Below are 15,913 nucleotides of genomic sequence, written 5' to 3'. Positions count from 1 at the left end.
CAGTTCCAGCCCTGGCCATGGGAAGAACACCTTCCACTAGACCAGGAGCCCCTTCCAACCCTGCTTTGGACACTTCTAGGGATGGGGACGCCACTTTCCCTGGGTAACTTGTGGCTGTGACTCTGTGATTTAGCGTCTGTTTCTGTGTTTGTTTGTGTCCCCATATCCCTATCTGTTTTTGTGTCCCCATAGCCCTTACTGTGTTTGAGTCCCCATGTCGCCGTGTCCGTACCAGGCCCGTCCCCGCCGCCCTCCGCCAGGGGCCGCCCCGCTCCTCCCGCCGCCGGGGTCCTCCGGGCCGCCAGGGGCGCCGCGCGGCGGAAGCGCGGGACCGCTTCCGCCGGTCGCGGCTGAGTCACTGGGCCGCGCCGCCTCCCGCTGCCCAGCGCCGCCCGTCCTGCCGAGCCCCGGCCCCGCGGCCCCCGTCCCGCCGCCGCCATGCCGCTGGAGAACCTGGAGGAGGAGGGGCTGCCCAAGAACCCCGACCTCCGCATCGCCCAGCTCCGCTTCCTGCTCAGCCTGCGGCCCCGCGCGCCCGACCCCGCCGCGCGCGACGAGCTGATGGCGGCGGTGCGGCTGCACAGTGAGTGGGGCCCGGGGGAGGCTCTGTGTGTGTGTGTGGGGGGGGTCTGTCTGTCTGTCTGTCTGTCTGTCTGTCTGTCTGCCCGCCGGCCCCGGCTCCCACCGTGTGTCTGTGGAACAGCCGTGTGACCGCCTGTGCTCGTCGATCCGGTTGTGTACACGTTCCCCCTCAGTTCGGCATCGCTCTGACTCCCCCGGGGCATGGGCAGCCCGAGGGCCCTGTGCCCAGCTCCGAGCGCTCTTCCATCCTGCTGGGACTGCCAGGGCTGGGAGCTGAGCACCGCGGGCTGCTGTGCTCACAGCGGGATGAAGAGAATCGCGGAACATCCTGAGCTGGAAGGGACCTACTTGGATCATCAAAGTTCAGCTCTTGGTCCCGCACAGGATTCTCCACTGTGCCTGAGAGCATTGTCCAAGGGCTCCATGAGCTCTGCCCTGGGGAGCCTGTTCCAGTGCCCGACCACCCTCTGGGGCAAGAACCTTTTTCTGATATCCAACTGAAACCTCCCTTGAAACAACTCCATGCTGTTTACTCAGGTCCTGTCAGGGTTTCCAGAATGCAGAGGTCAGCCCCTGACCTCCACTTTGTCTCATGAGGAAGTTTTAGACAGCTTTGAGATCTCCCCTCAGTCTCCACTTCTCTAGGCTGAACACACCATATGCCCTCAGCTTCTCCTTATACATCCCCTCCAGACCCTTCATCATCTTCATGTCCCTCCTTTGGATGCCTTTTAACAGTTTCATGTCCTTCTGGTATTGTGGTGCCCAAAACTGCCCCCAGAATTCGAGGTGAGGCCACCCCAGTGCAAGGCAGGGAAAGTGCAAATGAGGTCAGTGAAAGGAAGCATGAGGGGCAAGGCCTGCAGAAGCAGGGGCTGTGCTGTGTCTGGATTCAGCAGGTACCTGGTCACAGAAGGGACATCTCTGGCGTTGACAGTCGTGTTGTCCTTTTAGGAACAAACACACTCTTGTTGCAGCAATGAACAGCAGAACCCTTCCTGCCTCTCTTTCAGACATGGCTCCGTACTATGAAGCCCTGTGCAAGTCTCTTGAGTGGCAGATGGACACGGATCTGCTGAACAAAATGAAGAAAGCCAATGAGGAGGAGCTGAAACGTCTTGACAACGAATTAGAGGATGCAGAAAAGATCTTGGGGGAGAGCGAAATCCGAGATGCAATGATGGCCAAGGCTGAGTACCTGTGCAGGATTGGGGACAAGGTTGGTGACAGCAGAGGCTTTATGGACTTATAGAAAACACTGCATGGGAGCCCTGTTAGCTGGGCAGGTCCCAGTGAGCACTGGGGGACTTGCAGAACATTTTCTCTATGGCACAGCTCACACATGGCTGGCAGATAGGGGAGGGTCTTACTGAAGTATAAATTATCTAGGAACAAAACAGTCCTTGAAAGACATTTTTTTTTCTTGACAATGAGAAAAGTTTGCAGACACTATTATTTATGTTCCTTACACCTTCAAGCTCCTTGGATCATGCTGCTGAATTTCAAGTTACAGAGTAGATTTTCATAGTCTTTTGCTTTAAAAGATACATGAGGAACAGCTTTTCTAACTTGATTTAAACTTGGATACGTTAAGATTATTCAGAATGCATAAGGTCAAAGTCACAACTACCAGTGGGAGAAAACACCTGTTCTTAAACAGGCATTTTGTGAATGTTCTGGGTGCCTTTAACATTCTTACAGTAGCAAATTCTGTTTTGCCAGGAGGGAGCTCTGACTGCATTCCGCAAGACTTACGACAAAACTGTGGCCTTGGGACATCGCCTGGACATCGTGTTCTATCTGCTCAGGATTGGCTTGTTTTACATGGACAATGACCTCATCACAAGGAACATTGAAAAGGCAAAAAGGTACTGCTGAGGTTGTCTGGGTGCACTAAAGCATTTTGGAAACAAGCTGTAAAAAGAGAAATTGAAGATAAATACTTTTTTGTGCAGAAATAACTGGGACTGGTTGTGAGAGAGAATCAGAGTGATGGGTGGGTGTTACTTTGTTTTAGAGCACTTCCTGCTTCTGGATTTTTTTAATGGGGGCAAGAGAAAGGTTAAGATTTTGTGGTAGCTGTTTTCTAGCAGCTGGCTCATTTTTTATTTGTAGCACAGCTCCCACTCCCTCTTGGGTGTGACTGCTCCCAGTGGCACCGAGCTGGCTGTGTAAAGAGGGAGCTTTTCCTCTAGAAGCAAGAGTGGCATGGTGTGTTTTGGTGACACTGGTAGCTTCAGTGTCTCTGTGCTCCCAATGTTTTGAACCTCAGCAGTTCTTGTAGAAAGCTGTGGTTCCAGTCTCTCTGCTGCTGCCATGAGACACCAAGGCCGAGGAGGTTCCCACTTCCCTTGTTCTTGGGCAGGGATATTTTGTGTTGCCTTCTCAGCAGTTTTGTCTCATCCCTGCTCTTCTTACAGCCACACCAGTTTTGTGCAGACCCTTAAAAAGAGGCAGCCTGAATATTTTTTTTCTATGCTGCAGCTTTGATTTTAGCAGCAAAGGCAGTGGAAATCTGTTGCCACAGTCCAAGTTGACAGTAATATTTATCTACACATCCACAGAGACTGTTGTCACAGCTGAAGTGGCTGTAAACTTTTCCTTTCAGCTGAAACTTGCACTGTGTAAAAGCCTCTGGCCTCTCCTGTCCCAAGGAAGCCACTTTCCTATACCAACAGGTGTACAAAGCCTGGGCTGTTTCAGCAAGCTCTCACATAAACCAAGTTATTCTTTCTCTAATCTCATGGTATCAGTTGATTTGTACTTGTCTCATATAACTAATTACGTGACAGATTTACAATAAGTAAATATTCTTTGTTCTATTTTAAGTCTAATAGAAGAAGGAGGAGACTGGGACAGAAGAAACCGTCTCAAGGTGTACCAGGGCCTTTACTGTGTAGCCATTCGGGACTTCAAACAAGCAGCAGAGCTGTTCCTTGATACAGTTTCCACGTTTACCTCCTATGAACTGATGGATTACAAAACCTTTGTAACATACACTGTCTATGTCAGCATGATTGCCCTGGACAGGCCTGACCTGAGGGAGAAGGTAAGGGGAGCACGTGGAAGCACTGGTGCAAAGTGACAGAGCCTTAACCTGTTCTTCTGGAGGCTGAAGGGGATGGTGGTTAAAGATGTGTGTTTGTTTCAGGTGATTAAAGGAGCAGAGATCCTGGAAGCCTTGCACAGTTTGCCAGCTGTACGGCAGTACCTCTTCTCTCTCTATGAATGTCGTTATGCAGCCTTTTTCCAGTCCCTAGGTAAGGCTGGGTTCTGTCCCTCAGCACTGTTTCAGATCATACACAGCTGTTGTGGAGTAGCTACAGTCTAAAACTAGAGCTATGTGCAGAAAAAACAAACTATAGAGATTTTTTTAATAGTTTGACCTAAAATTTTCTGCTTTGATTTCTCAAACAAAGAAAGAAAAAATTCTTATCCAATGAACCTTGTGAAAGGTCATATCTGATTATGAGAAAAGGCACTTTGAAAATGGCTGTGAAACACCATCTTACCTGAAGTGCCAGATCAGGAAAGATTTGAAAACTTTCTGTGTACAAGGGTGACACCAAAGAAAAGCTCTTCAGAAAACTCTCATTCTTGCCAGTTCTCAGAGTGCTTGTTTTTCTTCTGTGAGAGAATACAAACAAATGAGATATTTAGAAAAAGCAAGGAAGAACCCTTGATTTTGTGGAAGACTAGGCCTGATGAGACTGAGTTAAAGGGCAGCATCTTCCTATTGCCAGCCTCATCCCAAACTGAGAACCGATGCTGTCAGGGGAAAAAAAATCACTTCAGTGCCTGGAAAGCCTTGCAACTAATTTAAGAGCTAGTAGCAGAAGATAAATGTTGTGTCTTCATACAGGTGTGGGTAACAATGTTTCTTGAAGGAGTTACATACCTAGTCGGCTTGTTACCCGGCTCTGCAGGCAGCAGGTCCAGCTCTTGCCTTCAGCACGGTGGTCTCTCCCCCCTGAAAGAAGGATGCTGTGCATTATTTCAGGCTCCCATTAGCTCTGCCACAATATTATTTGCATGTTCTTACACTCCTGGTTGCAGAACTGGTACAGATTACATGAATTTACTTCTCTTAGTGCAGAATCCCTTTCATGTCCTGAGGAGTGCAAGAATACAACATAGTTATGGTCACACTTATTAACTGGTGCCATGTCTTTTATTTACATTACTGATATATGACATTTCTTAGAAGTTACTGACTTCTTTTGTTTATTTTGCTTCTTTCTTTTCCTTTTCAGCTATTGTAGAGCAAGAGATGAAGAAAGACTGGCTGTTTGCACCTCACTACCGATACTACGTACGGGAAATGCGGATCCACGCCTACAGCCAGCTCCTCGAGTCCTACCGCTCCCTGACGTTAGGGTACATGGCAGAAGCCTTTGGAGTCAGTGTAGAGTTCATAGATCAGTAAGTTCTTTGCCTTTTCCAGTTCACAGACATCTCCCTTTATACCTTTTAAATATTCATGGTGATCTCATTACACGTAAAAGTCTTTGTTCACTTGTATTCTAAATATGCCAAGTTACGTTTCTGTGGAAGAGTGTGAGAAGCTGGTATTTTATTAATTACTTTGTTGTTCTTTATATTGCTCTATTTATTGATCTCAACATGCTATGGAACTTTAGATTTTAGACAGCTTAGTTCACAGCTATGCAAAAACTGACCTGTTCCAACTTTGGGGATCTGCACATTTTTTGTACTCTGCCACTCTCTCATTTTGCTTGGTTTTTGTTATATGGACAGGATCTGATGTTTTTCACTTAAATCAAACAATTGCTGTCCCAATTTGAAATTATTTTCTAGAATAAAACCAGCAGATTTAGATCATGATAAGAACTAAGTGGTGAGTGAAGTGAGAAACTGACTTTTACTTTGTGTACATGAAGCATGTTATTTTCAAATGCTTTCACAAGAGTTATTCTTGTTTCAGAGGTTTCAGATTTTCTAACATAGAAAACTTATAGAAATATGAAAGTGCTTGAAATAATCAGAAATTAGTGTTTCAAGAGAAACCAAATACCATTTAATTCAAAAGTAATTTTTTTTAAGTCATACTAATGCTTATGTTTTCCTGTAATTTATTATGAGTTGTAACTTACCTTACTGTTGAACACAGGAATATTTTCTTCTACCATCAGTGCTGTACACCACCAGATGATTAAACAAAACAATAATAATAAAATTTTAAAAAGCATTTTAAAAAATTAAATATTATTGAGATACTTTTCTAATTAATTGACTGGCATGAAGATATTTACCTCAGGATAAATTCCAAATAGCCACTCTGCATTACTGCTGCCTTAAGATTTGAAGAGTAGTTGATACAAAGCTCAGTGATAAGTTTCACTAACTCAAATACAACACTTTGACCTGAGAAGAAGGAACTAAGAGGTTTTGTGTTCAGGTCACTAAAAGGATTATTTTTGGGTGCAATGTCCAAGCCTTAATAAGATGAGGGTGCATAAGATACCTGATGAAGATCCATAGGCTGTTGCTTCAGAAATACAGCGTGGTATAACAGCAGTTTCAGTGCTCTTAGGTCTGCAAGTCCCTGGTGAAACAGGATTTAACTAACTTTTTTTCTTTATTTAGGGAGCTTTCAAGATTTATTGCAGCTGGGCGATTGCACTGCAAAATAGACAAAGTAAATGAGATTGTAGAAACGAACAGGTACGTAACAAGCCTGGAGGTTTTTTTTAACAGACCAGTCAAATTCTGTATATTCTGATGACATTTACTACAGAAATGTTTAATGCTTTGGTATAAATTACATTCTCAGTTCTAACCCCCTGTTTTTTTCCCCCATGATTCCTAGGCCTGATAGCAAGAATTGGCAGTACCAAGAAACCATCAAGAAAGGAGATTTGCTGCTAAACAGAATTCAGAAACTTTCCCGAGTAATTAATATGTAATTTTTTTAATGCAAGGGAATGCAAAATTTAGATGTTTAAAACATTTTGGAAGTAACCTATAAATATATTGCATAACTTGGTATACTGTAGGGAAAAAAATAACTAGCAAGAAAGGTAGTGTTTTTACTTTCCACTTCATTATGTACACACTGTTCTGTTCTGGTGTATGGAACCCAGTTCATTTATTAAATGTATGATACCGTTGGTGATCTCTTGTAATAGACTTTGTTCTTTCCTTGCCTGTATATCCAGTGTTCCATGTTGAACAGCAAAGCAGGCTCACGACCTGTGAACACAGAGAGCTCATGGCCACTTCATGCTTAAGACTTTCATATTGGAATCAGAGGTGAAAACAATCAGTTCCGTAATAGTAAAGTGGCCGAAATTTTAGGGAAGAGTGCACACTGTCCAGACAGGAGGGAGTCTTGCAGTGAAGGGATTACAGCTTAAGGGAGAAGGAATAAGGATGTGATTGGGGTGAAGAAATGATACAACCACAGAAACTGCAGGACTAAAACTTTGGGAACAAATGGAACAGAAGTAGCCTCTCTCTTTAAACTATTTTTTTGCAAACTGTTGAAAAGGAAGCCAGCATGTGAGCAAAGCATTACATTTGTAATTACTGCCTGAGTTAGATCTGCAGATGTCAGTGATGGAGGGAGCTGTGGAAGGGACTACTGCAGTCTGACAGAGCTGATCAGGTACTGCAGGGGTTACAGTTCTTTCCTCCCCGCTGCTGAGGAATGAATGCCTCACTAGGCTGCTGCCATGCTGATGACACACGGTTCCTGGCGTGGCAGAGCCTCCAGCAGCAGCTGCTTACCCTGCTGGCCTGCCTTGAGGGGTTTTCCCTCCTCCCAAAGAAGGCCTGTGAGTGAGTCCTGTGAGCTTTTGATGCCACTGCATTTGGAACATTTACAGCCTGTATGCATTGCAGCTTCAGTGCTGGAAGGAACCCCAGCAGGTAGGTGTACCCAAAGAGCAATCCTAGCATTTGGAAGTTACTGTGCCACAGACAGGACTTGGAATTTCCCCTGTCCAGCCCTCCCATTGCAAGATTATTGAGGTCTCCTGTCCTGGAATTGCTGCTGCCTGCCTGAGGTTGGACCCCTTGGTGCTGAGGGGCCATTTCTGTTCTCTGATGAACTCTTCTGAAATCCAAAATACAACCTCACAATTTTGGGTTTTTTTACTACTTACTGGAAGTTGTTTTGGTTGTTTCCCTCTCCAAGAAGCAGCTATTTAGCCAGAGTTTAAAGATTTACATTTCAGATAGTACTAATTAGAAGAAAATTATTTTCTTTCTTCAGAATAATAAACAAGAACTCTAGTTGACCATGTGTTCAGCTCTGAGTCTCTGTTTTGTGTGTTCACACAGATATTCTTTCCTATTAAGTTTTAATTGATAAAACCAAATATTCAGACTTTTCAGACCTGCAATAACCTCTTTTCTCCATCTGTTCCATGCCAGATAAGTAGAGCTAGCTATGAAGGCTTTAATCAGTCTGACTTTTGGGAATATCTCCACCTTCCATAGGTGCAGGTGTGAGGCCTATCAGAAAACCATACTGTCTTCATGTCTTCACTGACTTGAGGAATTTCTATTTGGTGCATAAATAAATTTTCCTTTCCAGCATATTTATACATGAAGTGGCCTTAATTAACTGCATCAAAGTTTCCATTCAGCATATGTATTACCATGTATTTCTTTAAACTAAAGGGAATAGAAACCTACTCGAGAAAAATCAGGCTAACAGAGGCTTCATGCATTCCAGAGAAATCTTGCTGCTCTCTTAGTGTAGGTAACAGCAGCAGAAAGAAAATGGAAACCCCTACTCTATGTGGAAAATAAAAGCATTGCTAAAGAGTTTTAGTGCTGTAAGATACTTGTGCAGAGCTATCAACCATTTTATCTTAACTGTGGTCATCATCCTGTGGGAGCCAAGCACTTCAGAATCTGGTGTTCTCTGCTTAGGTGAGTGAAAAATAATGTTCTAAACAGAAGTATACAATCCTACTACAGCAAAGACCCCCCTTTAAAGAAGTTCCCAACTTGCCTTCACATTTCCTGGTGCCAGCCTACATCCTGTAAAAGAGGATCCAAGGAGAGCCTGGAGACCTTGTGGACAAAGATTTTTGTGCCACAGCCTCACAGGAGAGAGTCACAGCAATTCTAGCTGAACCTTTCAAGGCTTTGTGCAGCAGTTCAGGTCTCAGCCGTGCCAAATAGTGGTGGGATAAAATTCTGGGAAAGGTGAAAGGCAGCACCTCCTGAAGCCCACAGCTAGAGGCACACAGTTTAGCCAGCATGGCTGTTCACATTGTTCTGGAGAAAAAAAAAAGCAATCTGATATACAGGTTTTCCAAAGAGGGAATGCTGAGGGGTCCAGGGTAGTCAGACCTTGAGCTGATCAAGGGCATAATTTTGTCTATTATGTTGTTTTAAGATGCCTTCTTCCATCTCTATGTTAAATCACAAGCATTAGAATTTCTACTTCCTGTAGTAATTTCAAGTTGATTTTTACAGTCCTGTGATCATGTTAGTTTTATATTCTGTTTATCTGATCTCATAATTTCTCTTTATTTAACTCTGATTGTGAGCAGCACTTCAGACACAGGCCTTCATGCCTTGCTTTTGACACCTTTCCATGGATTTATAGTCCACATGCCAAAGCTGTACATTCTCTCTTGTAATTTAAGCTTGGGCAGTTCCTTGAGCTAATGCCATTCTCCAATTTCGCTTTGCAAGGCTGACTTGACCCTCTCTACAAGGTAGCCAGACCCAGACAGCGATTTCAAGCCACAGCTTGAACATCTCTGCAGTTCATTCCCTGCATTAATGGTGGGAAAGCAGGTGGGAAGGGCAGGAGATGGGGTGGTTTAGGATTTGTCAGTAAAGCTCTGATATAAAGCAGTGGAAATGTCATTTCTGTGCAGTTTCTGGCTCACCTGCCAACACCTCTGGTGCTTCTCTCGCTGAACACTGGGCTCCAGAGCTCAAGGTCCAGCCTTGTAGGCAAGGGACAGGGGGCTGGCTTTAGGAAAAGTCACCTGTCATGGACAGGAAAGGACTCAGGTGAAGGGACCTAAACTGCAAAAGGGAGGACAAAAATCTTCCAGCACTGTCAGAGACTACCAAACCCAAACAGCGACACAGTCCCCGCTGATGCTGAAAAAAACCTTTTTGTATCAATTTGGGCACAAATATCAACACCAGCTATTTCTTATAGGCTTGGACAAAGCTTTTTAACTGCACTTCTCAGGCTGTTTTTCCTCCTTAGCAATAAAGTTTCAATCTACATTAGTTTGAACAAGTTCCTTAAAGGTTTTTGAAGTTTGTTGGGTCAGAAAAACCCCAAGCATATGCCACTTTTCCATGACAAAGCTCCCATGCTGCTTGTTAGGAACGAATCCAGCGGCTAACACAGCTCTGAGCCAATGCACTGAAAAAAGCATCCAGTCAAAATAAAAAGTCCCACGGTGGATCCTATAAGCCACATGCGTTTGATTATTTGTTCCAGCAGAACGTGATAATAATGCACCATGAGGAATTTGCATTTTAAAAAGCCAGGGCAAGCCCTCCTTTGGGTTATTTTGGTAGTCGGTGTAAACAAGGCGCCCACGGAGCGGCGCTCTGGCCTTCGCAGAGCCTGAGGGCAGCCGGCCAACCCCGCACCCCTGATCCCGAGCTGCACGGCACAGCCAGGGACGGGCTGCAGCCTTTGAGCCCAACACTGCTCGGCCAGGGAGAGCCAAACAACCTCGGGCTCCCAGGACACATCTCCCCAGCTTTGATACTAAATGCAAAGGGCACTGACAAGATGTACAGATACACAAACCCTACACACAGGGAACCTCTGACCCTGGGGTTTCATTGCACGCATTGGCAGTTTCCTGCATCGCCAAGTAACTGTCCCCAATATAAACTGGAGTATTTTCCTATGAAACAGCCACTGATGGAGGGAAACTTTTCCACCTGGTTCAGGGACATCTGTGCTTACTGGGTTCCTCTTCAGCACCTGGTCAGAACCGTTTTTCATCACTAACTCCTTTAGTGGAGTCACCAGGAGAGAGAACCCAAGGAGCAGCTCTGCTCTGCCCTAGGGTCAGGGCTCCCTAGCACTGCACTGCACCAAATGCAGCAAAGGAAGGGGAGAGGGAGAACACTCCAATTCCACAGAGCTTCGAGAGCTCAGGGTTACACAGGGTGAATGTACCTTTTTTCCCTTTCTTAACCTTGCCAGTTTTAGAGGACACTGAACCCTGTATGAAATGCAGTAAAATGCAGTTATTCCTTCAGTGTCGGAGCAGCCAGAGTCACGAACCTGCCTGAACACGATGCCAAGCTCAGAGCTCTGCACTCCCACACACTCCAGGCTGTGGTCACTGGTACAGCTCTGCAGAACCTGCTGCAGCGCCAGCAGCTCAGGCAGGATGGCACAGGTGGTAAAAATTGATACTGGGAAGGAAAAGGATTTGCAAGAAGGTGAGACAAAAAAAGAAATTAAAATACTTAGTAGCACAAAAAGTAAACGTAGAACTACTAAAGGTGCTTATTATAAAAAGACAAGAAGAACTTGCCTGTTGTCTGAACCGTTTGTACCTTGCAGCATTTATTCTAAATATTAAGAAAAGCTTGTTTTAAGAGGGGAAAAAACCCAAACCAAAGCAAAATAGACAGAACAAAGGAAGCTTTGCCACAGAAGTCACTCTGAAGTCCTGTCCCAGTAACAGGAGCTTTACTGGTTTTACAAACTGCTCTGAAATCACCCACGACACATGAGTCCCGAGTCACGTGCAGAGAAAAGCTCTGCAGGAGTGCTTAACCTGCTGAATCCACACACTGGAACTTCAAACTGTGAAAATACAGAAGACACTTTTTTAGGAGGAAAAAAAATCCAGGAAACACGACGACTCAACCACATCTGGGGCTGTAAAGGCTGCTGCTCATTATTCTGATTAGAAAATAATATAAAGTGTGAACCTTAGGTAACAGAAGGTCCTTTGCACAGGAAAATGCTGCAGAGGTGACACAGGCACTGCTAAAAACCAGGTACCAGCCCCCTGTAGGATGGGAAGCTCCAAACCTACCGGGCTGACTTGTGATGCTGAGGGACAGTGACAGAATTTGACCACATCCAATTCTCTGAAATTAGTTCACATAGGCACCGATACAGATAATGTTTTCCTTTAATAGCGAATGATTTTATAATGAAGCAGAAACATATAATATATTCCATGCAACCAACCTCATTTATTGAAAAGTCCTAATTTTATTGCCTTGTTTAGTAACATGTTTGTTCAACAAACTAATCTTTTTCATGAAGCAAAGCACAACTTTTTCTTATAAATAGTATAAATTATTTTATTTACAGAAACTTGTTACAAAACAAATAGACTATATATTTATTTTTCTTTTAAATATCCAAAGTAATTTTTCTATCCCATGACATTTGTTCATGTACTATACAGCAGCCAACACAGAGTTCAGCTGATCAGATGCTCTTGATTATGTATACAAATTATCAAACTATTCACACATTTTACACAGGAGATTGCTTTTAGAACCAGGCTCAACACCGAGCAAGATGTTCCAAGGCCTACATTCACATTGACATTATGTAGTGCTCATTTCAAAATTATCTTTAAAACATAAAATATCTCGCACAAAAGGTAGAAATGATTATTTTCTGCTGAACAGTGAAACATTTAAGAATCTTTCTAAGCCCAATTCCCTCCTCCAGGACAGAATGAGTAAAAGACGAGAGATTCCTTGGCAAGAGAACTCTTACAGGAAGACAACTGCCTTAGAAATGTCATTTGGAAATCACATCTTTATTTTTTTCATCGTTTTAAGAGGTACTTACTAGGGGTTTTTTCTTTGTTTTGGAATACCAACAATTTGGAACATTTTGTAAATTATTTGACTAATGAATATTGCTCCCCCCCTTCCCAAAATGAGACAGTTAAATAAACTGCTGGTTAAAACCATATTTCAAACTCTTGGCATTATACTAAATATGAGTTATCAATGGGATTGCTCCAACAGAAGGTATTCAAATGAAAAGATTTTACAATAGCTACCAGCATAATTTGCTTTCTTTTGTCAACCCATCTCATTAATTTCAGATATATAGATATATGCATGTGTGTATATACACACACACACACACATATATATATAGGTGGAAAAAGCAAGCTCCAAAATTTCAACTGAACATTCAAGTCTTTTAAGGAGAAGCTGTCTAAACAGTCCAAGCTTAAAACTAGTTATATCAGGCACTTTCAGTTTTTCCGTTAGTTTTAAACCACATGAGACCCACACGGATGCGCACGCGCACACACGCACACTAAAAAAAGAGAAGCAGTGTGTCACTTAACTATGGATCTGCTGGGAGTCAGGCAACTGAGAAGCAATCAATGCCACATCAACCACGAGGGCTCCGGGCTCGGCAGTCCTCGGCGTGGATCCACCCACTCCCAGGACAGGGAAAAGGGACACAGCTTTCACAAAACGGAGGCATCCCTTACATTGCAAAGTAGGCATGTTAACTATTGGCTTGGCAGTGAACCACTTCAAATTATAAAAAGGTATTTGCTTTTTTTTTTTAATTAATTAATAAATAAATACTAGATGATCTCAATTGTACCAAAACTGGATATAAGAAAAAAAGACCTGTGCAAAAATACATATTTAAATATGTACAATCAATTAACAAAATATGTCTTCTGAAATAGGGATACTTCAATATTTATAATAGAACAAGAAATTCCAAAATAAAGATACAAAAGTATGTTTTTTTTTCTTGTATAATTCTTTGTTCATCATTGCAGCAATTTTTTAGGTTAAGAAAACTGCAGGAGTCATAACGAGAAGTTGGAAAGACTATAAAAACTGTATCTCTTAAATTAATACCAAAATCTGTCTAGAAACAACCCAGCCACTGCAAATTCAATTTTGCAAGGAAAATTAATTTTAAGCTTCCTTAATTATTTACAGTAAGAACTATGTGACAATAAAAGCTCCAGGAACAATGTTCTGCTTATAACCAAGATCTAAATCATAATATTTAGAGCAGGTCTAGGGCAGGCAGAATTTATGCTCGGACTCTTTGCTCCAGTGGCTCAAGCCCACATGGTGCAGGTGGCTGCACCCACTGGCTCTGGAGAAGCAGCCATCAGGAATTCACTTTGTACACATCTGCATGCTACTGAAGGAGCACAAATTTGCCATTTTGCTTTCAGATCAACAGAACCTTAAAAACCAGAGGACAGTTCAATCACAATCTCGCCAGCACCCAATCTTGCCAAATTTCTGTTTCCTTTACCTGTGTTTCTACCAAGAGCCAAATTGCACTTGTGACTGATGCTATCCTGAAGTGGAAGCTCTGCCCCAGGGACTTTCATCAGAGCACGGATTTCTCTCCAAACACACAGGATTTCATGCACTTGGATTTCATTTTGTAGCATTTCACTTTGGTTCCTTTTACATTAAACCAATTGCAGTTCTAACAATCCTTTCAACAGGGCATCCTATTAAATACAAATCCTTTTGTTCCTGAAAAGTTGTCTACTGTTTTTTAAGTTTGCATAATAAGAGTCTCTAGTACATTGCTTTCTCAGTGTGATCTTTTGTATCAATTCAAAGCTAAAGTGTCTGCATAGAGGCTTCTTGTTGTTTCGCTGTATAACAATGATTTCATAGGAAGTTCAGGAGAAACTGAAAGCATTGTTAGGTAAACAACTAAGCAACTGCTACTCAGAGTGGCTTTGGATTCCCTGATGTACTTACTACTTGCCACCAGAACGGGGAGAAGGCTGGGCTACGTGAACAGCTGGACAGGCTCAGATTGTCTCTTCTCAGCAATAGCTGATGCCCCTTTAAGGCAGAAAATAAAAATCTTCTTCGTTAGGATTTCATCTTCCTTTGCTTTGCCCCCTTAATAAAAGTTTAGTCAGTTTTGAGCCTTTACCTGATGTTTAAAAACTTAACAAAAACACCCAGATGAGTCAAACCATTATACAATGAGCCCTTTGGCGGAATTAATTTTTGAGGTGTTTTGAAGCAAGACAAAATACTTCATTAAAATTGGCTGGGTTATACAAAACTGTAAAGCCCCCTATGCTCAAAAAGCCTGGGTGGGCCTGGGATGACTGTGATGCACAAGCCAGTGCTTCACAGTGAACTCTGCTGTCAAATTGGCATTTATTCCAGAATTTTGACTAAAAAAAAAAAATCTTACTGAGTGGTAGAAGACATCACACATCAACAATTTTGTTACACAAACAAGGCAGAAAGAAACTGACTTTTATGGTTGTTAAAAAATATCTAAATATTTTAAAAACTCATTTTTAAAAGGGCTAATTTTATCTGCTGGAAGAGGAAGACAAACCAGCCTAATTTCATCAATACAGTTTTTCTTTTAAAAAAAACAAAGGCCTGTGGTATACAGTATAGGTCAATAAATAGGTTCTTTGGGCATAGAGTTTTAGAGGTTATTTGCCTTTGTCTGTTTGATATTTTTGGAATTTTTAAAGAACAAAATTAACTTTTCTTCCACAATAAAATCTCATTCAAAAGAATAGAAAATAGGTTTTGTATCACACAAATACGGCATTTTTATACTTGTTTTCTGAGCAGTGGCCTCAAACAAGTTTTTCTGGTTTTGTTGGGCTTGTTTTGTTTTAAACTCCTGATAGCTTCTTATCCCAAATTACCTGCAAAAGGCTGGGCAAAACAGACTATTTTTTGAATTGTGCTATTTTTTTATATTCCATTAAAGGAACATTGCTATAAAAACACTAAAGCCATATTCCCTTCTTGAGGGCTTCTTTCCATTGTGCCTCACACATTTTTCCCCTTGTCACGGGGTCCTCTCCATTGAGGGTGTCTGTCTGGTTAGCTATCACCTACAAAAGACACCATCAGTATAAAAATAAGTCCACAGTAATGTTTATTTCCCCCCAGAAAACATTCGTTTGCCCAGCCAAACTATGTCAAATAGTGGCAAGATGATGTACTCCTGTAAGGAAAATCTCACAGATTTGTAGCAAACAGTCCAGACCACTGTTAACACTGATAAGAGCAATTATGTGGCTGAACTTCATCCAGTGTCCATTTCTAGTATATTCACTGCTACAGACATGGCTTCAGGGAAATTCCTTGTTTAAGTGACAGTCCAGTAGATTTCCACACCTGAGGACCATGGGAAGTTGGGAAAACTCAAGGCATCTTGGAGTCCAGAAATCCAGATGGAGGTTTTGCTTGTAGTGAAAACTGTCCAGTTTGTTTCTCACCTTGGTGCCTTCAGCTATCAGGGACGGGCCTTCGGCTTGGGGGCAAGAAAAGAGAGAACCATCAGTGCAGGCACTGAAAACAAATTATTTTGTGGCTAACAAGGGCA

General features: G+C 42.7%; 2 protein-coding genes across 2 annotated transcripts in view; one reads left to right on the top strand and one right to left on the bottom strand.

The window, feature by feature from the left end:
• Window positions 1-262: 262 nt before the first annotated feature.
• PSMD6 (proteasome 26S subunit, non-ATPase 6) lies at window positions 263-6,728 on the top strand. Its single transcript, XM_030956581.1, has 8 exons — window positions 263-583; window positions 1,596-1,801; window positions 2,305-2,450; window positions 3,412-3,631; window positions 3,734-3,842; window positions 4,836-5,004; window positions 6,190-6,267; window positions 6,413-6,728. The coding sequence occupies exons 1-8, from the start codon at window positions 439-441 to the stop codon at window positions 6,507-6,509; spliced, it is 1,170 nt and encodes a 389-aa protein (XP_030812441.1). The 5' UTR covers window positions 263-438; the 3' UTR covers window positions 6,510-6,728.
• A 4,724-nt stretch (window positions 6,729-11,452) lies between these two features.
• ATXN7 (ataxin 7) overlaps window positions 11,453-15,913 on the bottom strand; it is an 87,204-nt gene continuing 82,743 nt past the window's right edge. Inside the window, exon 12 of the mRNA XM_030956421.1 lies at window positions 11,453-15,841. Within this exon, the coding sequence (XP_030812281.1) occupies window positions 15,824-15,841 (18 nt within the window). The 3' untranslated portion in view covers window positions 11,453-15,823. The remainder of the gene's footprint in view (window positions 15,842-15,913) is intronic.

Source organism: Camarhynchus parvulus, chromosome 12, assembly GCF_901933205.1.
Source record: "Camarhynchus parvulus chromosome 12, STF_HiC, whole genome shotgun sequence".
In the NCBI taxonomy this organism is placed as follows: domain Eukaryota; kingdom Metazoa; phylum Chordata; class Aves; order Passeriformes; family Thraupidae; genus Camarhynchus; species Camarhynchus parvulus.
Note: the sequence above shows the minus strand (reverse complement) of the source record. Positions and strands in the feature narration are given on the sequence as shown.